The following is a 21,702-nucleotide window of genomic DNA, read 5'->3' as shown; positions in this document are numbered from 1 at the left end:
CAAACAACTTTTGATGGATCCCCGGCTAAGTGCAACGGATGCCTAGGAGTACCCGGACCCCACTTTGAGATTCACTGCCCTAGGGTGCAAATAGTTCCTAAATGATGTTCCCATATTCCAGCTTTATACTTACCAACATACACACTGCCAAACACATTGAAGAGTGGTTTAAACACCGGGACGCTCCACTGCCTACCAAGACCTCCCCAGTCACTTGAACATCAATGAACTTTTATGGGAAGTTCTGAGGCAAAGGATGCCAAGATTTCCACCTCTGTCATCCCTCAAAGAACTGGAGGTTTTTTTTGGTTTTTTTTTATATATTGCCACATGTTTCCACCAATCTACCCATGCCCTGTAGGTAGATGACACAAAACAAACAACTTTGTTTAGGGAAAATTTTATACAAATTTATTGACAATGAGTCTACAGGGGTCTGGGAGGTTGTGGTCAGCAGGTGAGGTCGGTGAAGAGGGTGCTGTCAAGCCTGGCATGGCTCTGTGGCAGTGAGGGGCTGCCACCGAGGCCAAGATGTGGAACTCCCGCACTCAGGAAGTAGAAAGGCACGTGGGTAATTCTACCATTGGACCAACACTGGAAACAGAGGGAGAGAGGCTTGGCTTCAGTGAATGAGAGTAAATAGTGAATGAATAGTCAGAATTCACCATTCTTGAACCAGGACAATAAAACAAGATCCCCGTGGTGGGAGACTTACCACTGTGAGCAGGGCTCCATGTGGGAAATTGGGTTGAAAGTGCATCAGCCTTGGCTCGGTACCGGGCTCTCCCTGGACAAAGCCGCTGTGGGGAAACACAGGACACGCCCACAACTGTAAACAATGTAAATCAGCACCAGGACAGCCGCCAGTCGTGAGCTCTATTAAAAAAGACACAGAACTTTGAATTGGGCAAAAACACAACAAGAATTTACCAAGGCAAGAGCTCAAAGACGGGATTACTCCTGGTTTTAAACACCGCTATCATAGCAGGGCTGTCTGCTGCTTGTCGATCACCTGAGAAGACATTGGACACCTGAGACAATGAGGCTGAGCGACATAAAAAAGAAATAAAAAGACAGCAAGAGTTACTGTAGATACAATAAGTACACAGTATTAGATTAAATATTGGTAAATATCTGACCTTTGAGAAGTGCTGCAAGTCTCTCTCCTCTAGGATCCCAGGCCAATATCTGGACCTCTCCTCCAACACTGGCAGACACACAGACATGGAGATGACAAATAGATTCACCGGGTGGGATGATGGCTCTCTCAAGGCTCAGTCAGAGTACAGAGCTAAATGCCATTTGAACCTCTCTTACATGACCTCTCCATCTGGGGTAGTGAAGGAGGTTTCTGATAGATCGGCCACAACTGATGCTACTTTTGAGCCTCTCAATGTTCCTGCCGGTGCTCCTAATAACAAACCCCCCACCCCAAAAAAAATCATTGATCTTCAACAGAAATGCTTCATGGGTGTCATGACATTTCACTGCGTATATGTATGTCACAAATAATTTCTTGAACTTGAGTGAAGAGAATAGAGATATAAGTGAAGCATCATTATTACAACAGGTTTACTACCATCTTATTCATGACTAATAAGACGTGAAGATGTGTCTGCAGACCTGGTGTGTCGCTGAAGGTCAAGGCATAGATGACACTCTCCCCCTGGACAGTGAAGAGAAGACGCCGGCCGTCTGGACTCCAACAGCCAGACTAACACGCAGAGAATTTATTTAAGAAAAAAACATTTATTTTATTTTATTTTTTTATATTAATTGTACCGAACAGAACAGTGAGTGTCATAAGTAGCAAAATGGACTCACCTGGCAGCGGCCCTTTAAACATGGCCAGCGCTCACAAGTCCACATGCGGGTCTCCCAGACCCTAAAGAAATGGGGGGGATTATTACATTTAAAAACTGCTTCATTCTGTCTACTGATGCGTCGAACACTTCTAAGTATAAATGTAATTTGGACAAATAACTCTGAGACGCTATATATATATATAAATTTGCCTTATTCTCGTACCATAAAGCAGAGCGCCAATCATTTTTTCACACTACTAGTCTTAAAAAAAAAAAAAAAAAAAAAAAAAAAGTCTCTCAAATCTGTTTAAAAGAAGTGCTGCCTCTCACCTGAAGAGAGTAGAGGGTGTAGAAGCCAGAATGTGGCTGCCATCAGGTGACCAGGACAGGAAGGTCACCCCTCCACCTCCCAAACGCTGGAGAGGCAGACCACTCTCTGCTGCCACATCCCACACCTCAAGCACGGGGAGACAATGAGAGCGATCGTTCATGAAGCAGCCGCTCAATCACAGGTTCACCAATGAATTGATTAACTTTTGATGAGGTGAAAGCGTCGGAATGAGAAATAATATTTAGGCTGCGGGTTCGCACAATCATGGCGGAATCCACGGGCGAGGCCGACACCAGGAGAGATCCACTCGGAGACCATGCGATGGAAGTGACGGGAGAGTGCCCGGGATGGGATAATACCTGCGCACAGCCAGAAGAGGGTCTAGAAGAGGGAGGGAAACATTTAAGAGAAAAATAAAATAAAATACAGCCCAGTGTGGTAGCTAGGCATCGTGCAATATGTGAATGCACAACACACACCTGGTTGAAAGTGAGCAGGGGTCCACATGCCAGACTAGGATGCAGTTTTGACACGCGACAGCGAGAGAAGACGCACAGAGCGGCTTCCACTGCAGAGCAGCAACGCTCCTCTGGAGGCGGTGCTTCAGCGTAGGGTTTGTGGTGCTGCAGCACACAACACAGAGGTCATGATACAAAATATGAGAAAAATAGCAAATTACATCAAATTATGACATTATCATCTTTCTTTCTCATTCTATTCCTACCCTTTAGTTTATGATCTTAAATGTAGTTATCAGTGTATTGGAAGAACTCTGACCTTCTTTACAAGGCTATAATGTCATATATTAGCAGAGCAGCTAGGTTGTGGTTACCTCTTGGGGTTGTAAATCTTGATGGAATCATCCAAAAGAGCAACAGCGAACTTGTCTGTATGAGGATGCCAAGCAAACGCCCGCACGGCACAGTCAGACCTGGTTACACAAGAAAGTGAAGTCATGTTTTAGCCCCACTGAAGAATACAGGAACTACGATCACATTTTATGGCCAGATAAACTGAATGCATAAACATTGCATAGAGAAAAACCTTGAACCACTCAATTTTCGTATAGTGTTTGTAGTTGAATTGGACCAATCACTCATACACGTCTTTATCAACATAAATTGACTGCATTGTTGTATACTTCTGCTTAAGATATGACTTTGACTACAAATAAATGTACAGAATATATGTTATAGGCATTGATGTTTGCTGTACACAAGATCGGAAACTTACCAGTTGAGCACTTGGGAAAACTCTGCAATCATGTCGTCGCTACTCAACTAGGAGGAATTGCAAAAAGAATACACCATTAATAATGGCAAAGCAAAGCATACAAACCGAGTAATGCGCACAACTGAAGAGATCTGCTACAACAGACCTGACGTACCGTGAGGTGTGGAAACAGGGAGCTGTGGAAAGAGGAGGCCCAGCGGAGCAACGTCAGGACACAGCCACAGCTCACTGCGAGCCATTTGGGCACTGCAGACACAAGAGCACGGCGGCTACAGGCATGTCACAGGATCAAATACGGATCCAGAATATGTTTTTTTTTTTTTTTAAAGCAAAACGCCAGACGTCACAGCCTCACTTACCCTCTGTACTGGAGTTGACAACTTCATCTAGCAGCCCAATGAGACCTGCATCCCGCCTGGAACCCACAGAGACAATCAGGAAAAAGTGTGTATAACTCTGTGTGTGTGTGTGTGTGTGTGTGTGTGTGTGTGTGTGTGTGTGTGTGTGGGGGGGGGGGGGGGGGGGGGGGGGGTCCTGCACGCTACACACCAGGCAGTTGCGCTTCTCGTCCAGAGTGTCTCACAGTGGTTAAGAAAGGCTGCCTTGCTGCTGTTCTCCGTCCGACTGTGAGGCTTCAGCGACTCCCGTGGGAAGTACAGGCTTGGGGGACCAGATTCCTGAAGGAAACGAACAAAAACTTCTCAATACACAGTTGAATGACATCTTTCCAACCCCCCACCCCACATAGAAACATTAGCAGATACAGCTGCTGACATATCTATATTTCAGTTTGTATTTCATGGACCGTCTTAAAATTTAAATTCAGCCAGAGTGACGATGCCATAACGACTCATTAAAAGACAAGCATAGGACCGTCTCTCACATGTTTTTGGCAGCCATCGGTCCCGGATACCAGCTGGTTGTGCGCCTCACACAGAGTGATCTCTCCCAGGGGTAACGGAGGGGGAAACAACGCCAGGGAGCACATATTTATTTGAGGGGATACAGTTCCCCTCAGAACGGCACCTAGTAAAGACAGCATAGTTTTGGGAAACTGTGGACAAGAAAACCCACACGCACCGGAATGTTTGGGTGTCCAGTCGACAGCGAGAGGTTTCGGCTAACGCTAGCTTCTCGTCGGCTAACTTAAGCATCAATGAAGGCGTTTAAATGTTCGGATGTCGACGGGAGCGGGTGACACTAATCGCAAAGAAACATTGCCGTTGATTGTGAATTAAATGTGCCTGTTACGGTGCACGTTTAGGCGGAAAGCGGAACTTAAAGACTTACTGCAGTTCGGATCCCGCCGAATGGAGCGGCGCAGCTCTACGGTACCCGGTCAAGGACAAACAGAGCGGAGATTTTCACGATCGCGCTGCAACCGACTGGATTAACGTGGTTCAAGATGCAAGAGTCAAGAGGTTGTTTGTCACATACATATACATACGGTCATACATGATCAACAAGGGTTTACATTTACTGAATAACTGTAATCTACGTCAGTATTTGTCGATTTATGTTCATAACATACTCTTTATTATTTTCGTGTATGTCATTTTCATTATCATTTTCTTTACCGTTGTAATCTAATTATTCGCCTATGGCCGTCCATAGAATAAAAATTGTTATGGAATAACTCAGAATATTATCACAATTTGTGTTTTTCAACACTAGCATGATCATCCTTTTTTTTTTTTTTTTAATTGGCGATGAAAGGCTCGGCCTTCCTTTCAGATTCGCTTCTTTACGAGTCAATCGGTGAAACTGAGTCGTTCGATAATTCCGAGTCGCCGCAGCACGCGAGTGGACGGTTCCCGGAGTGGAAACCCGAGGGGCCTCGTTCGCGCCTGTTGAACTTTTTCCTTCGACGAATCCGGTCACTTGTGCCTCAAAACGACTTGTTTTCATTCGTGGGGGGTGATGTTCTACTGATCGCAGCCCTACCTTGTGATTGAAAGGTTGTTTGTGCCTCCAAAAGGGCTTGATTTCACCCTCGGTGGTTATATTTGATCGATGGGCGCCCGTCCATTCCCAAGGTTTTTGTATGACTGAGAATGACCCGGTTTCATTCGTTGAGGGTTAGTATTCGAACGATCACGGCCCACCCCGCGGACGGCGACCACTCTCTAACCACGACTCACGCCGCGAGCGGCCGACAGGGCGCCTCCGCCGCGGACGAGTCGCTCGGGCGACGACAAAACGGCGCCGCCTCGTGGCCACGGGTAGCGCGGAACGCGGCGTGACGTCACTTCAGCACCGCGTGAAGGAGACAGCTCCCCCCCCCCCCCCCAACCACACACACACACACACACACACACACACACACACACACACACACACACGCGCGCACCCGCCCCCCACCCCCCCACCCCCCAACAACCCACCCCGACACCCCCAACGTGCCTCCCGTTCCATGGGTCCCCGGTTACTGATAACACAATTCGCGCGCTGGGAGTCGTTCTGATTGAAACGCGCGCCCGTGGGTGAGGAGGCTCGTGCGCCACGAACGGAAGGAGCCGTCCTGCGCGAGGCGGCGGCGGCGGCGGCGGCGGCGGCGACGGCGGCGGCGGCGGCGGCGGAGGGAGGGAGGAAGGAGGGAAACAACAACAACGATCTGTTCCTTAGCACCGTGGAGTGGAAGCCGCCGGGACCCAGCCCCGCTGCACCGGACGCCGCGGGACCGAGCGGGCAGCAAAGGTACGGGAATGTCGTCCGATCGATTCACGACGATCGATTAAACTGGACGTCCGTGTGTCCGCGCGACGTGCGGGTCTGACGCCGCTACATGCGGCGCATTGGCGCTCACGCTGCACCAATCATCCGTTGTTTCGAATAATAATTATTATTATATTAATAATAATAATAATAATAATAATAATAATAATAGGAATAATAATAATAATAATGATGATAATGACTATAGTCATAACAATAAGAATCGCCGTCGATCACTGCGTGAGGGGTCGTGTTTGTGTGGCGAGATTGCCCACGTTGCTAAATAATGTGTCGATGCCAACGTGCCGCTGCGGCAGTTGGACTTGGCGTGGACTTGAATCCACGCACGTCGGCTGTGATGCCGCTGAGTGTCATCATCACATCCTCGGTTATTTAAAGACTGATCTTCCTGCGTGTGCGTGTGCGGTGTGCCGTGTGCGGGGCTCCTTCCCACGGGCCCAGCTTCTTCCTCCTCTCTCTCTCGCTCTCTCTCTCTCTCTCCCTCTCGCTCTTTTTTATTTTTTTATTTTCCATTTCACGCTTTCACAAACCGTCTTTTTTTTCTCGTGCAGTGGCGCAGTACACGTTATATGGGAGCGTGTGAATTATAGGTACATGTGCTCTCTCTCTCTCTCTCTCTCGCTCTCTCTCGCTCTCTCCTCTACCCCCTCCCCCCTCCCTCTCGCTTAGAGGGGTTATGCAATTTCTCATACCCCTCAGATGCACACAATGCTCTGTACTTGATTCATGGCATGCGGGCCCCGTCGACTTGTCTATTTTGAGGATCCGTGGAGATGAAATACCGAGGATGCTGCTCACACAGGACGATGAACAATAAAGTGGCGGCACCACCTCTTCATTCATAAAAACCCGTATCCCCTCTCAATGTTCTTTTTTTCCAGACTGCTGGTGTTCATCTTAAATATCCATGTGAATCTGACTGCATCATCCACCCCGTCTTACCTCGCGGTATTAACATTTAGTGTTTCACGGATTGCAAGAAATGGTAATACTATGTGTGCTATACAAGTGTATACTAGTATACACTATGTGACTATGTGTTTGCATAAAGCGACCTTGGGTCACTTAAAAGGTGGCATATAAATGAAAGCATTTATTATGATTGTTATCATAAATAATAATAAATTCAGTTTTAACTGAAATACTTGCCTTAATCAAGTGTCTGTGTAAAAAAGTTCCAGGCGATGCTTTGGAACTGTCCAGTGCTGAAGTCAACAGCTGTAGACCTGCTTTGAATGAATGGTGTGTGGAAGTGCTATTCTACCATAGACCATCTGAAGATATTTCTAATGCTTTCAAATCTAATAAATGTCTCCCTGAAGGCTTCGCCATCGTCTGTCGACCCTCCCGTCCACCCTAGGCGGCCCTGTTGGGGGACCCCCTGATGAGTGGGACCTGTATCCATGAGCCCCGCGCCCCCTCCCCCTCCCTCTCAGGCTTCAGCACCCCCATCTCAGAACCTCTCTATCGACGGCTCGATGGGGACACCCCCGCCTGCACCCCCGAAACCGACCTGACCCCCACACAGTGCGTCCTCCGCAATGTGCTGTCCATCGACACGGGCGGACAACAGGGGGGGTCGGGCGGCGGGCCCCACACCTGCGGAAGCAGCCCCACCCCCAGCGACGGACCCTCGGGCCACTTTGACAACAGTGTGTTGAAACTGCACGAACACGAGGCCTGTCAGTGCGGGGGTGGGGCCGAGGCCGGGCTCAGCTCGGAGGCCGGCGCCGTGCGCAGCCAGTCCGGGAACGTCCGACTACAGTCAGGAAGCGGAGGGTTTTTGGAGGGACTGTTTGGTTGCCTGAAACCAGTGTGGACCATGATAGGAAAGGCGTACTCCACTGAACACAAGCATAACCAAGAAGGTAAGGGGGAGAAGTTATATGTGGTGATTAGGAGTCCAACAAACACATACAAGACTACTGTGTTGCATTAGCATGTTGTGTATGACTTGAATGAGCGCTGCGACTATCTTTTCATTCATTTCATTATTTGGTCTGTTCCACTGGTACCTTGCCACACAACTGCTGCACTGGGCAACACCCTGTTTCATTATCTATGAGGATCCACAGCTGGTTGGTTTGGACACATGTGCATCTGCCTCCACTGTAGCAGCTGCCAGGAGATCTTAACACGTCAGAGGACCTCATGAAGAATTGATCAGCTTCTCTTTTATTCTGCCTGGCTCATCTCACTTTGCTTTTAACTTATCTTCTTCCATTTATCCGTGTAGTCCCATGGTGACAAGGACAAAAGATGGAGACATAAGAATCTATTACCGTACAAAGACTGGAATCCTTCTTTTTCAGGCATTTGATCCGTTTTTCGCTGGCGGCAATTGTTGATGCAAATAGGGAAATTACTTTTTTGTCATTCAGAACGTTTTCGATTTCACTGTTTTGTAAACTTGTGGGTTTATATTTAGAATCCTGGGAGGTTCCGTTTGAGGAAATCTCAGAGCTGCAATGGGTGGGCAGCGGGGCACAAGGCGCTGTCTTCCTCGGCAAGTTCCACGGAGAAGATGTAGCTGTGAAGAAAGTGAGGGACATCAAAGAGACCGAGATCAAACACCTCCGAAAACTCAAGCACCCGAACATCATCACTTTCAAGTGAGAAAACTCAAACTAATCTCCAGAGTCGCACATCAACATGCTGGTAGTTAAAGTGTACGAGTTAGACTTTAACATACAATCACCCTGCGCTTGTCCGGCCGCCCTCGCAAGCTGTAACCCTGTGCTGTTTGGTTCCATGCGTAGGGGTGTGTGCACCCAGGCACCATGTTACTGCCTCCTGATGGAGTATTGTGCCCAAGGTCAGCTCTATGAGGTGCTGAGGGCCGGCCGCAAGATCACTCCTTCTCTTCTAGTGGAGTGGTCCATGGGCATTGCCGGCGGCATGAACTACCTCCACCTCCACAAAATCATCCATCGAGACCTCAAGTCGCCTAAGTGAGTGCTGGGCTTAATGCTAGCGCCAATCAAAGCAGCACTAGAGACTATAAATTCCTTAATTGCTCCATTAAATCTCGTACGATGGATCTTATTGGAGTGTAGCACCTTTTCTTCAGATTCTTATCGTTTCTTTTTAGCATGCTGATTACGCACGACGACCTGGTGAAGATCTCTGACTTTGGCACCTCCAAGGAGCTCAGCGACAAAAGCACCAAGATGTCATTTGCCGGCACAGTGGCGTGGATGGCTCCCGAAGTAATCCGAAATGAACCGGTGTCAGAGAAAGTGGACATCTGGTAAGTCTCATATAGACCGAACATTTTACAGTGTGCACTATGTGAACACATGGCTGGTGATTCCATCAGCGCGGCATTTTCTAAAGTGTAACATTGGTAAGTGAAGGGTTTGTGATTTCACAGGTCCTTTGGCGTGGTGTTGTGGGAGATGTTAACTGGAGAGATCCCGTATAAAGATGTGGATTCCTCCGCTATCATCTGGGGCGTCGGAAACAACAGCCTCCAACTTCCCATCCCTGAGAGCTGCCCTGACGGCTTCAAGATCCTCCTTCGACAGTGCTGGTGAGTGAAGGGGAAATGCTGAAGGAAAGGGCCGGGAAAGACCTCAGAAAACCAGCGGCAAGAGAACAGCAGAAGTCAGGGTTAGGGTTAGGGTTAGGGTTAGCACAAATACAGCACGGGAACGATCTTTCATTGTGCATTGTAAGCCTGCAAAATTGCTCCCTTGAAAAGAAATACTTCTGACTTTGCAGGAATTGTAAGCCCCGAAATAGGCCCTCCTTCCGCCAGATCCTCCTCCATCTGGATATAGCATCTGCCGATGTCCTCTCCACGCCACAAGAGACCTACTTCAAGTCTCAGGTGCAGTGTAAATTTTCCATAAAAATTACAAAAAGAAAGCAACACACCTTGCTTTTAATGCTCCCACATATATATTAGAAAATACATACTTTATGACCTAAAAGGTACTATCAGGTATGATCCGATACCTAATGGAGACCTGATGGAAAGCTGATGGAGAGTGTTTCACTAAAACCTGCACTCCACAGGCTGAGTGGCGCGAGGAGGTGAAACAGCACTTTGAAAAGATCAAATCTGAGGGCACTTGTCTCCACCGACTGGACGAGGAATTGATCAACCGACGCCGGGAGGAGCTCAGGTCGGCGTCGCCTCTTCTCCCTCAGATTTCCTTCCCCCGTCTATGCGGTTATAACAGTTGTACTAGGCCAGCCTGTTTATAACGTAGTTTGCCCTGGTGTTGTTTCCAAAAGTTGATTTTATGTATGAGCTGTTATTCCTTTTCGTTAGACATGCTCTGGACATTCGAGAGCACTATGAACGGAAACTGGAGAGGGCCAACAACCTCTACATGGAGCTCAACGCTGTTATGCTCCAGCTGGAGCTCAAAGACAAAGAGCTGCAGAGGTATGAATCACTCGATGCAAGTAAGACATGAATGAATTCGGTTGGCAATATTTGAAACCCGTTCAAATTTCTCCCATCTTCCTAGGAGAGAGCAGTCCCTGGATAAGAAGTATCCTGGTCTGTTCAAGCACCACAGCTCCAGACAAGGCGGCTCCTCCACCTCCATGGACAAACTCATCAAGAAGAGAAATGTCCCCCAGAAATTGCCCTCAGGAAAAAGGTGTGAAACCGACCAGAACTATATGAACGGATCTCTAAGACACTGTAAGTACAGTATCTTCAACTTGAGTTATATTCGTTTTTAACACACCTTATTTTTCAGGCCAGACATCCTGAAGTCCGAGGTGATCATTCCCAAAATGGATTCCTCCGTGATGCAAGTCACTATCCCAGCCTGCCCCAACCGGAGCGCCACCTCGCCCAGCCGCTCCCGGAGAGTAAAAACCCGCCACCGCAAATCTGGCAAAGGCAGCAGTGGGGACCTGGCCGGACTCAAGGCGACCCAGTCCTCCCCCAACGGGAACGTAGCAGCCCAGGACAACGGGCCGGCCGCCGACCCGCCCAAGCAGCTCCTGGAGCCCAGCGCGGCGCTGCGGGGCCTCGGCCACGAGCAGCAGCAGAGGCAGCTGTCCTCCTCTAGCCCCGACCTCATCTGCACCATGCTGGAGGCCGAGGGCCAGGGCAACGGGGAGCCGTCCTTGTGCGGTCTGGAGAAAGGGGGCAGTCTCAGCGCCTCTGCCGGCTTGGGGAGCGGGGAGCCGGGGGCGGGCGCTCTGGAAGACCTGACGGAGACGCCGCCACGCAGCGACACGCCCAGCGAGGACGCCGCGTCCTTCCCGTTCTCCAGCAGCCCAGACTCGCCGTGCGGCAGGGGGGCAGCGGCGGGGCGGGGGTCCCCGGGCTCCCCACGCCTGCCCCATGACGGGGACGACAAGGACGAGGGGGCCGGAGCCCTGAGGCTGCCCCGGGGAGCGTCAGGCGGCATCGGGAGTCAGCACCTCACGCCCTCGGCCATTCTGTACCGGGCGGCCATCACGCGCAAACAGGTGTGACGCAGTGAGAACTATGTGCGCCTTGTGTTCGTCTCCTCTGAATTCATCAGAGGATTTTCACTTGTACTTGTTCTCTGTCTCTGACTACAGAGGCGTGGGGTGTCATCAGAAGAGGAGGAGGGTGAAGTTGACAGTGAGGTTGAGTTGCCACGGAGACGGTAAATTGCTGTCTAGCAATGAGATGCATTCCCTCAAATCTCTAACTTTCTGTTCTTGCTGCTATTTGTGGTCTTTAGACACCAGTAACTATTTATTCAAATAACTCATCATGATGATTTCTTCATGATTCTTTCCGTGTCCTTCCTCCAATCGAATCCTTCTAGACGTCCGACGAGCATCACCAAGTGCCAGTCGGTGTCCACCTTCAGCTCCGAGAACCTCTCTGTGTCGGACGGCGAGGAGGGCCACACCACCGACCACTCCCACAGCGGCACGCCCGACGTGGTCAGCACCAACACGGATGACAGGCTGGACGACCGCAGCGATGACCTCCTGTCCCAGGGATCCGAGATCCCGGCCGACAACACCGACCCGACGCAGGCTTCCGACGGCCTGTCAGAGAGAGAGGGCGCCCTGGCCCAGGCCAAAGTTCAGCTGGACGCCGGGCAGAATCCCAACGAGGTACAGAAAGCGTCCCCCTGTATTTGCCCACATTATCGATTGAGCTAAAGATCCACTGCCTCATTTTCCTTTCTCCGCCTCTGTCCGCCTCTTAGATCCGAGCCCTGTTTGACGATTCCGACTGCGACAGCGCTGAGCTCGACCAGTCCGGCAGTGGAGAGCCCAGTCGCCCGCCCAGCGCCGGCGCCTGGGTACCACTGTCTCAGGCGCTGGCCCAGCACGGATCGCCTCAGCCCCCCCAAACAGGGCCTCCATAGGTCCCCGGACAGTTAGTTTTAGGCTATAGCTACCTTACCGTGAAACGGCTCTCACAAGCGTACACCAATCTGTTGTCATAAGGGGTCGCACACTACACTCAGATCGTTTGGCAACTTGTGACACCAGATAAACGTAATTTTTAGTTAAATAAGGTTATGACAGTTAGGGCCGATAGTGACCCGGGTACCTTTCGCCAATTATCCTCCCACAGATACGGGCACTCACAAAGTAACACTCCTTGTCCTTTTCAACACACTAACCCTCACTGTGGGGAGAGCTTAATCCATACACTAATGTGTCATATACTATCGAACAATAATGTAAATATTAGGTTACGTTGAAATATCGAAATTTATTTTATGTGTAAAATAGAAATTAAGATTAAATGGTATGCAGCCCTATGAACAATGCATGACTACACGTCTATAATTTATGGTCTGGATGTGTCCGTTTTATATTATGTGAGAAGGTTTACACTTTTTTAATCCTCAACATATAACTTCAGCTTTTCTCTGTTACATAAATATTGTTTTTTTGGCACTCAAAAGAAGTGATGTCAAAATGGAATGAAAATCTTAACAGGGTTTGGAACAGGGGTTCCATTCGATTTTTTTTTTCGACCAAGTTTCATCGACACATTGTTTTAATCAATCAAATTTAAACTAGACTTTTGAGTCATTTCAGTAAATCTAATGGGAGTTCTGTCAGTGTTTTTCTTCAATCAAGTTTTATAAAGCAGCAGTTGATAGCATTCGGTATTTTGATTGTATTTTAGCATCGCGAGGGTGAGCAGAAGGCTTTTTGCGAGGTGCTGCATGTGTTTTCTCAGAACAAAGACGTTAAACTCAATTGACATGACCTGGAAATGCGAGCAAATGGCAACAACTGCAATTGACTTCACCGAAACACCGCGGCAGGTTTTGATTGTCTGAGGACTTGCAGTTGTTGATGAATCAGGTAGGCCTGAAAAGCTGAATTATCCCTTTACACTTCACAATTACAGCAGACGTAGCCGGTACAAAACATTCTCCACTACTGCTCTCTGATGGTACTAGTAAAAAAAATTAAAAAAAAGTATCCGTTGGATTTGAATAGAGCTTTTGTTTTTATACAGCATTGCACATTGTATCTGTAACATAGGAATTATATGAAAATCAAAATAATATGAGCAACAATAAATTATGTATTGGTTAAAAAAAGTGGTTGTTTTCAATTAACTATTGCATGTTGCATGTTTCGGCATCAGTCCTAGAACTAATTACTTCATTTCAACCATAGCAGCAGAGTGCTTGTACATTTTGGATTTTTGAGAAGTCAACTTGATATTGCCTAAATCCAAAAAAGGGAATGTTGCCCGTTTATGGATAGGGTAATTACCGATGTGTTCAATCAATCGATGACCAGTGACAGCATTTCACATCATTTTTAATTCTGTATTTAAGCTCTTCAACAATTCATTTGCACCCAAATCTACAATAATTTGAAAACGTGCACAAAAACGTGAGTTTCTTCATCCTGCAAAGAATAAAAAATAAAATCTGACCCAGGCAAAAAGGATAGCAAGAAACTAGTGTTAATTCTATGATTCTCCTTCTAGTTTATCTTAATTTAATACCTCAGCATGATATATTTATGTCAAGACCAATACGTCTTTTAGTTTTTCCCCCCTCTCAGCATTCCCCAGCCCTGCAGTTAAAAAAAATATTTTCTCTATTTAAAACAAACATTTAAATGTTATCATTATTATCTTAGTAGTTTCAGAAAAAGAAAATATTTTCCCCTCAGTCAGGCGACCAAGGCCAACCTGCCACACCAGAATCCAATACACAACAATGCTTAAAAGTCCTGATCGAGATAAAACCGATGGAAACACAGGAATGACACAAAATAATATACAGCAAATTATAGGTGACACATTATGCAGCTTTAAACACTCCATTACACTCCCACATTACACCCCCCCCCAGATCTTCAAGTGTACATCACTCACATCAAATTATTACCCACACTGCCTCGTTCAGGAAGAATAGCTTTAGGTAGAGGATGGCAAATAGCAATGAATTCAAGGAGTGGTGGTTTAAATAAAAATAAATAGATCTTTAAATCAAGGGAAAGAACAGTCCATCTATGTTTAGATTTTTTTTTCTTTATTTTGACATTTTCTAAGAAAAATCTGACATAAAAAAAAACAAAAAAAACAAAAAAAAAAAACACTACGTCTTTTCAGATTTTTCCAAAACTTTTCAGCTAAGGTGTTACAGAAATACAGTGAAATTAGTGGAAAGAAAAGGGATGTTTTTCTTTAAAAACTATATGCAAAGGGAATTTAAAAACATAATAAATAAATAAAATATCATTACATTGATGATATAATTACAGCTGAGTAGGTGTTTATCCAAAGGAAAAGGAGGAAACTGAGTTCAGAGTACTTCGTTTTTGCATTAAATTGAGAAAAGGACCTCTTGGTAAAAAGTAGAGGGAAGGGGTAACATTAGGTGTTGATGAAGTTCCTCCTCGTCAGTTCGCTGCCAATCCTGTAGCTTCAGAAGACAGCCTGAGAACCCACAAAAAGCACAATTAGTTAATATGTAAACAAATACATAAATTAAGATGGAATAGAAATGTGTAAAAGTAATCACCTAATAAAGACCTTAATTTGAATCGTCTTTGTCCAAATTCTCAGCCATTGTGAAATTCAGGATTTGTGTTCAAATGGGCGACTTACGAACATGGTGCAGTCTTATTTCTCAAAAACACCTTGAAATTAACACTATTAATACAGCCTTCATGGATGCTGTTTTGGATAGCAGAGTCAAAGCAGAAGTGTGTTTCCGAGCACAGAGATTAGCTTAAGTTTTAATGACGTCCCAGGACGCTGCAGTGGCTTACCGAGCATTGATCAGGTACTCGGCCAGACTGATACTGGCAGGGGAACCGGTGATGGTGACCTGTCTGTCAGTGGATCCCTCCACCGGGTTGGCTATCTTGATCTGAGCCCCTGACATCTGACGGATCTCATTGATCTTAGAGCCCTGACGGCCAATGATGCATCCGATCAGCTAGAGGCCGAGAGGAGAAAGTGAGTCACATCAAAAGCCATCAGGAATTAACAGACAAATTAGCAGTCAAAAAGTGAAAGTAAAAATCAATGCGTTAGTGGTTTAAAAAATAAAGAAATAAAATAAATAAAACTTACATCATTTGGAATGGTCAGCTCATGGGAGCCAGTTTGTGCAGATGCATCCATCCCACCTACAGAAGCAGAAACACACAGTGAGAACTCTGGCTGAGATGGCAAATAAAGAGCAACCAAAGTCCTGGTTTCCGTTTCGCCACCTACCCTGGAAGCCCTGGTTGCTAGGGGCAATGGGAAAGGGGCTCTGCTGCATGGCCAGCTGGTGAAGTTTGGTGAGCTGTTGAGGGAAAAGCAAGGAAGTGGGTGGATGTGGAGAGAGAGAGAGAGAGAGAAAGAGCTCTATCTAGATTTCCCAGCAAGGTCTCATTTACTGCTGGACCCCCAAAGGAATGCCTACTGCCACAGCAACACAAAATGGCAGGCCGACCAGCAGGATCAGTTCAACAGTAAATGTATTATTCTATCTACACACAAGTATTTTCTAAAACACAAACGTCCAATTTGAAAATAACAATACATTGGACTGATTGCTTGCTCCCACAAGCTCAATCATATATCAGCTCATATCATAGCAGGGTTGCCGCGGTTATCGGTGTTAGGGCATACATGGATTACATTACTTGCCCACACTATCGTTTTTTTGTTTTTTTTTTGTTAATAGAAATAAGACCCATTTAGTTAATTTTCGCATATCAGTGTCGACGTTAATCCAATAAAAAATAAAAAAAAACCTCTTAATGGTAAAATACTAAGAGTGTTATCAGTACTTAGTCAGATGCTACGAAGGTGAAAGTGGCTACGTTGTGCACGCAGCACAGTCTGCGGAGTCAGATTTCACTTATCACAGGAGGAGAGGAGAGAAAGAAGGCTACAGAAGACCTTAGATCAAGTCTAGATCGGGACCCGTCTCCCTCTTCATGCGTAATTTGCCCCTGTGCTTAACAGGGACACCCCCCCCCCCCCCCCCCATTGTAAAATGTCCAGTGTTACTGGTAACACCAGTGCTGTCATGAGTTTAACCTGTGGGGAAAAAATCCTCACTGTGGCATCCCTATATCACAACAATATTATCAACGACAAAGAAGTGAAATTGATGACATTTCCCAGAATATTATTTCCCAGTGTTATCAAATGTACCTATTTATGTTTAAATGTAATCTTTATAGTTCGCTGTAAGAAATGATTAAGCAGCCTTTTGACCCATTGTTAACCAAAAGATTTAGACAGGGAACAGCAGGTTAAGCATATTAACAACAAACTTGAATGATATTCATCTGAGGACAGTGTGGTTCACAACAACGGGAGAAAAATGGAATGAATGATGGGACGTGTGTGGCCTGAAAGATTAATAAGATAAGCTTTCTAAACAAAACCATATTTTAGATCATCATGCGGAATGTGAAGGCGAGGGAGGGTGGAGGACAGTAGAGGTCACAGGGATGGAATTCAGAGATGATGTCATTTCTAACCAGGATCAAAGTTGTAAAATAATGGGATCACTTACAGAGGGACCTTCACTTACATCAGGCTGTGGAATGGCATGCTGCCCTTGGACAGCATAAGCCTGCAAGAGATAAGCACCGTTCAGAAGAGATGCAAGTCCATGGATAGTCAATCACAGTTCAAAATAATGTCCAACGGGTCTAAATTCAGTTAGCACAACAGTGTCTATGCTGAAGACTGCACACAAAAAGACAAGTGAACAAGGTAATACCAATATTAAAATTAACTCTTATATACCCACATTTAGTCATTTAGCAGACTAAATGTGCCAAAGTTAACATGGCAATGCGCAATAATATTGATGTTGAAGATTTCTATATTTGTATCGGCAAGTATCCAAGAGTGAGTACTTCATATATATTGAAAAAAAAGAAATGCTGCTTACCTGACCACCTGCAAAGATGACGGGAGAGCCTGAGGGTTTGGGCCTATAAGGAATAGTCACTCCCTTCGGTGGGGACTAAAGGCAGAAAAATGTTCACCATCAAATATAGGCACTGGAAAATTCACAATAACATCAAAGGATAATGGTAAGAAAAAATGTACAGAAAAGCATAAATGACCTTATCTACCTCAAGCATGACCACGCAGATCTGCTTGACACACTCGATGATAGACTGTGGGGTCCCTGCAATGGTGATGGCACGCTCTGTTGAGTTGGGCAGCATGTCCCCTGCTACCTGTACCTGAGCTCCTGTTGACTAACAACACAAACACACACACTGTTAACACACGGCCCCGGAAAGCCTGCATCCCATAGCAACATGTCTGTCGGACCTCTAGAGGGCACAGTAAGGAATTAAAATAAGTGAATAATTTGACAAATTTAAATCGATTTCAGGAGTCAACATTTTCCAGTTGTATTATATAATTACATATCTGATTGTGTTTCTGCAGTGCCACTTCTTTTCAAAAGCTTGAATATTTAATAACAACCAAAGTCATTTAGAATGTGAAAAGAGACGAACCTCTCTAATTTCTTTGATCTTGCAGCCACCCTTGCCAATAAGCGAGCCACACTGGCTGGCAGGCACAACGATGCGCAGAGTGACGGGTGGCTTGCTGGTGGCTGTACTGTTTGTCATTGAGCTGCTGATGTCCTGGAGAAGAAGGAAGAAGATACAGGACTGAGACGGTGGGGGAAAACAAACGACCCGTCATTTATTGCCGCAACATCCCATATTGTAGAGATAAACTGAACAGTTCAAACCTCCTCCAGCTTCTCAATTATCATAGAGAAGGCTTTAAAGATGGCTGTAGTGGGTCCTGCCAGGGTAATGATCCTCTCTGGACAATTCCCCTCAGAGATATTAATTCGCGCACCGCTCTACAGAGGAGTCATAGGAAACATGTAAAAAAAAAAAGAAAAAAAAAAAGGCCGGCTCTCAAATTCTTCCTGAGGCAAAGGTGAATGAACACGAATGAATGAACTCACCTCCTCTCTCATCTTCTTGACAGACTCTCCCTTCTGTAGAAAAAGCACAAGAGAGAGAATTTACCAAACAAATCAGAGACCAAGCTAAGAGATTATCTTAGAGATTACACAAAACACTCACCTTGCCAATGATACTCCCCACCTCCTGCAAAGAATGGCAAGAGGCATTTCATGAATTAGATGTTAAACGTGTTAGCTTTGTAAATTCATACATATTACACAGCGGAAACCTGCAATATTGCACATGCTCACTTTCCCATGCATGAGTAGCCGAATTGTTAAGGTGACATTAAGTCCTCCCTCAACAACTCCAGTGTCCATTGCTGCGTCAAAATCCAGGGTTCACGCCGGCCAAGAAATGTAATCTGCTCACTGGTTTACAATCTGTAAAAGAAGCAATACAATAAGACGTGATATAATTAATTGTAATAATTAATTGTATAAACAAATACAGGGAACTTGAAGCGATTCAAAAATATCCTGAATGACCATGGAACTGAATAATTCACGAACCTGTACAATGACAAAATGTTTTACTGTGCTAGCATGAGATCTAGATAGTAGATAGATGGCACGCAATAAAGCTAAAGAAAATTACAAGAAATAAATATACACTCAAACTAGAAGAAATAATAATTACAAAAAAAGATTTGGCAATATAGCAGGTATACAGTCCACCAACTATTATGGATAGCTTCGGAAACCAGATCCAGTATTCATGCAAAAGTGGTGACATATCATTGCTTACTTCTATAAATCTAAATCTGTTTTGGGTGGTGCAGTAAGCTTACAGGAGCCATTCACTACATAGACGCTAACACAGCAGCACCAGCAGTCGGTTATTCTGGCTACTTAGCTTTAGCTCAATGGATATAACTCACAATTTCCTTGAATAATAATCTCTCGATTGCAGGCGTGGGGGTATTTGATTAAAACAGTCTATTCCACAAATGAAGGACGGGTCTTGCAAAACGTGTCGTGAGCAGAGCGGCGCTGACTAGTTTGCAACACATTAGCTTCCAGCATTAGCATCGGACCCAGGAAATAGACGGACCCTTCCACACTGCGGCCTAAGAAATCATGTGAAGCGTAGCGCTGGGGAAAGCCGTATTTGGGGGAATTCTTACCCGAATGGACCGTGGAAGCGCGTTCGGGGGGGAGGGTAGGGAGGCAAGGGTGGAAGGGGAGAGGTACGGGAGGGAATTTTAAGAGGACTCGGGGAAGAGGGAAGAGACGCTGCTGCTCGGTCGGACTCCACTCTCTCGCTACTCGGCACAAAAGATGAATGGTTCAACTTTCACCTCTCACCCCGTCCTTCCGCACGAGGTTAGCCACGCCCACCTGTCGCCGTTTCAGCCAATCGGCGTGTCTGTTTTATTTCATTTTATTTTATTTTATTTTATTTTATTTTTGATTATATTTGATTTTACTAAAAAAAAAAAAAAAAAAAAAAAAAATCCAATGTCCCCCTTTGATTTTATTTGCTTTCGGAAAACAATTCGATATTTTACGTCAGGTACATTTTCAAATACAAGGGATTTGTCTTGGCAAGATCGTTGCAGTGCAGACAGACAAGTGCCATTTAAAATAATGCTTTACAGTCTAAAACGAAATGACAAAAAAAATACAAAAATGAGCAAAGTATACAAAATGTGCTCTGTCCACCAGATACGGATACATGAATAAAGATAATGATTTTATAATGTTCTCCTGAAATTATGGTATTTTTTTTTTATAATTGAATTTTTTATTATTATTAGTATTTAATTATAACTATTTATTATCACCACAAGGGATTTAACATACAATATACGCAAGGAATGATAAATTAGGGAATTCCCAAATGTAGAACATATTAAGGCTGTTACTTTTCTGTTGTAGGTTTTCAGTTGATCTGAGCCTTCACTATCTGATCTGTGGCACGGGCCAGTGGAGGTAAATTCAAGATGTATGTTCATTCTTTTGCGAATATGATACAATATTACTTGTGGAAAGGAACAGTTTTCAAACTCAAATGTCACTTAATGCATAAATAAAATGCAGGAAACTCTGAGAGATAACACATGAACATGTTTTATTTCTCGCTTCATGTTCATGTAACTTGCCAAATATGAATCCATCCATCCATCCTTCCATTTTCCTCTTCTTGCACATGTATTGTTTTATAAACAAATATTTTTAATATATGACAGTACTGTTTAGTGGTTTTCTAATTCATTAAAATGTGTGTTACATTCTTAGAGATCAAAACGGCTATAACTAAGGTCCACGTATCAGAGATCACGTTCTGCAAAATCACTGTTTCCCCAGATACTGAGGTGCAGTTGAATTTAAATCCAATAGATGGCACAAAAACCAAGTGAGTTGCTTTCGTACTAAATGCGTTAGTGCTCAGCATTCACACACCACTCAGTCACAGATATGCTGTTCTCTGCTGACCTTGACTCTGGAACGAACCAAACCTGTGATCTACTGAACATTGCAGCGTCCAACCTAATCCCAGTCTGCGCCATAAAGTAATTACACATTGGTCTCCACAGCAGGCCTACTAATTAGATATTGATCTGTATGTCCTGGATATCCAAACAGCATCGATCCTGATTACAGGTATAAAATACATATCGAGGGGACAAACGTCTCATTCGCACAAACGAGGCTGCATCTTCTCAGATTTCACAGGCTATTTGAACAAGCAGATGGCAACTTTCCGATGTGGGCTTCACCTGGCAAGGTTAGCTCTCCGACGGCACGTTTTGAAAATCATAATTGTGCCATCAAATCCCAGATGTTTCACACTTTACCGTCACCCCGCAGATTACACACGGAGCCGGCCGACTGATGAAGAATGATCTCTTCAGAATCTCTTCATCGTTGCCCAATGAAGGTAATTAAGATACAAACAGAAAGAAGAAAGAAGATAATAATCTCTGGAAAAAAACGCACGCGCACACACACACACATGCACACACGCACAGGCACGCGCACACACACACGCACGCACACACACACACACACACACACACACACACACACACACACACATAAACAAACAGACCATATACACTCGATCTTGTCTTCCTTAAACAGATGCTGTGCTTCAGAATTGGGTCTGGAACTGAGAACAGCTCCAGCCTGCGTGAGGCAAGCAAATGATGGGCCTCTCTGGAGGATTGCCTCGTCTGAAATTGGTGCTATC

General features: G+C 45.4%; 3 protein-coding genes across 7 annotated transcripts; 1 reads left to right on the top strand and 2 right to left on the bottom strand.

Moving 5' to 3' along the window:
• Positions 1-399: 399 nt before the first annotated feature.
• On the bottom strand, positions 400-4,705 carry aaas (achalasia, adrenocortical insufficiency, alacrimia). 2 transcript variants are annotated; one of them, XM_080014552.1, is made up of 17 exons: positions 4,660-4,705; positions 4,253-4,395; positions 3,919-4,046; positions 3,729-3,784; positions 3,524-3,615; positions 3,370-3,416; positions 2,969-3,067; positions 2,616-2,759; positions 2,397-2,517; positions 2,136-2,260; positions 1,825-1,885; positions 1,624-1,714; positions 1,318-1,411; positions 1,140-1,207; positions 931-1,012; positions 716-800; positions 400-594 (listed from the first exon to the last, which is right to left on the bottom strand). In XM_080014552.1, the coding sequence occupies exons 2-17, from the start codon at positions 4,355-4,357 to the stop codon at positions 451-453; spliced, it is 1,542 nt and encodes a 513-aa protein (XP_079870678.1). In that variant the 5' UTR covers positions 4,358-4,395; positions 4,660-4,705; the 3' UTR covers positions 400-450. The 2 variants fall into 2 exon arrangements, with proteins under 2 accessions (XP_079870678.1, XP_079870679.1); XM_080014553.1 differs by lacking the exon at positions 4,253-4,395 and having other exon boundaries at positions 4,660-4,672.
• Positions 4,706-7,489: 2,784 nt separating this feature from the next.
• map3k12 (mitogen-activated protein kinase kinase kinase 12) lies at positions 7,490-12,431 on the top strand (the record flags this gene model as incomplete). Its single annotated transcript, XM_080015008.1, has 13 exons — positions 7,490-7,973; positions 8,534-8,717; positions 8,865-9,056; positions 9,197-9,355; positions 9,479-9,637; positions 9,829-9,937; positions 10,126-10,235; positions 10,385-10,501; positions 10,587-10,721; positions 10,824-11,547; positions 11,644-11,711; positions 11,877-12,174; positions 12,270-12,431. 13 exons carry the CDS (start codon positions 7,490-7,492, stop codon positions 12,429-12,431), a joined length of 2,901 nt encoding a protein of 966 aa, XP_079871134.1.
• Positions 12,432-13,846: 1,415 nt separating this feature from the next.
• pcbp2 (poly(rC) binding protein 2) lies at positions 13,847-19,772 on the bottom strand. Of its 4 annotated transcripts, none has more exons than XM_080014786.1 (13): positions 19,634-19,772; positions 18,759-18,890; positions 18,628-18,651; positions 18,507-18,539; positions 18,282-18,398; positions 18,040-18,171; positions 17,635-17,772; positions 17,457-17,531; positions 17,073-17,132; positions 15,773-15,845; positions 15,629-15,684; positions 15,322-15,491; positions 13,847-14,986 (listed from the first exon to the last, which is right to left on the bottom strand). In XM_080014786.1, exons 2-13 carry the CDS (start codon positions 18,825-18,827, stop codon positions 14,950-14,952), a joined length of 984 nt encoding a protein of 327 aa, XP_079870912.1. In that variant the 5' UTR covers positions 18,828-18,890; positions 19,634-19,772; the 3' UTR covers positions 13,847-14,949. The 4 variants fall into 4 exon arrangements, with proteins under 4 accessions (XP_079870912.1, XP_079870914.1, XP_079870913.1 ...); XM_080014788.1 differs by having other exon boundaries at positions 17,091-17,132; XM_080014787.1 differs by having other exon boundaries at positions 17,644-17,772.
• Between the last annotated feature and the right edge of the window lie 1,930 nt (positions 19,773-21,702).

This window comes from Zeus faber, assembly GCF_960531495.2.
Source record: "Zeus faber genome assembly, chromosome: 15".
NCBI classification, from domain to species: domain Eukaryota; kingdom Metazoa; phylum Chordata; class Actinopteri; order Zeiformes; family Zeidae; genus Zeus; species Zeus faber.
This window is presented reverse-complemented; position numbering and strand designations above follow the sequence as displayed.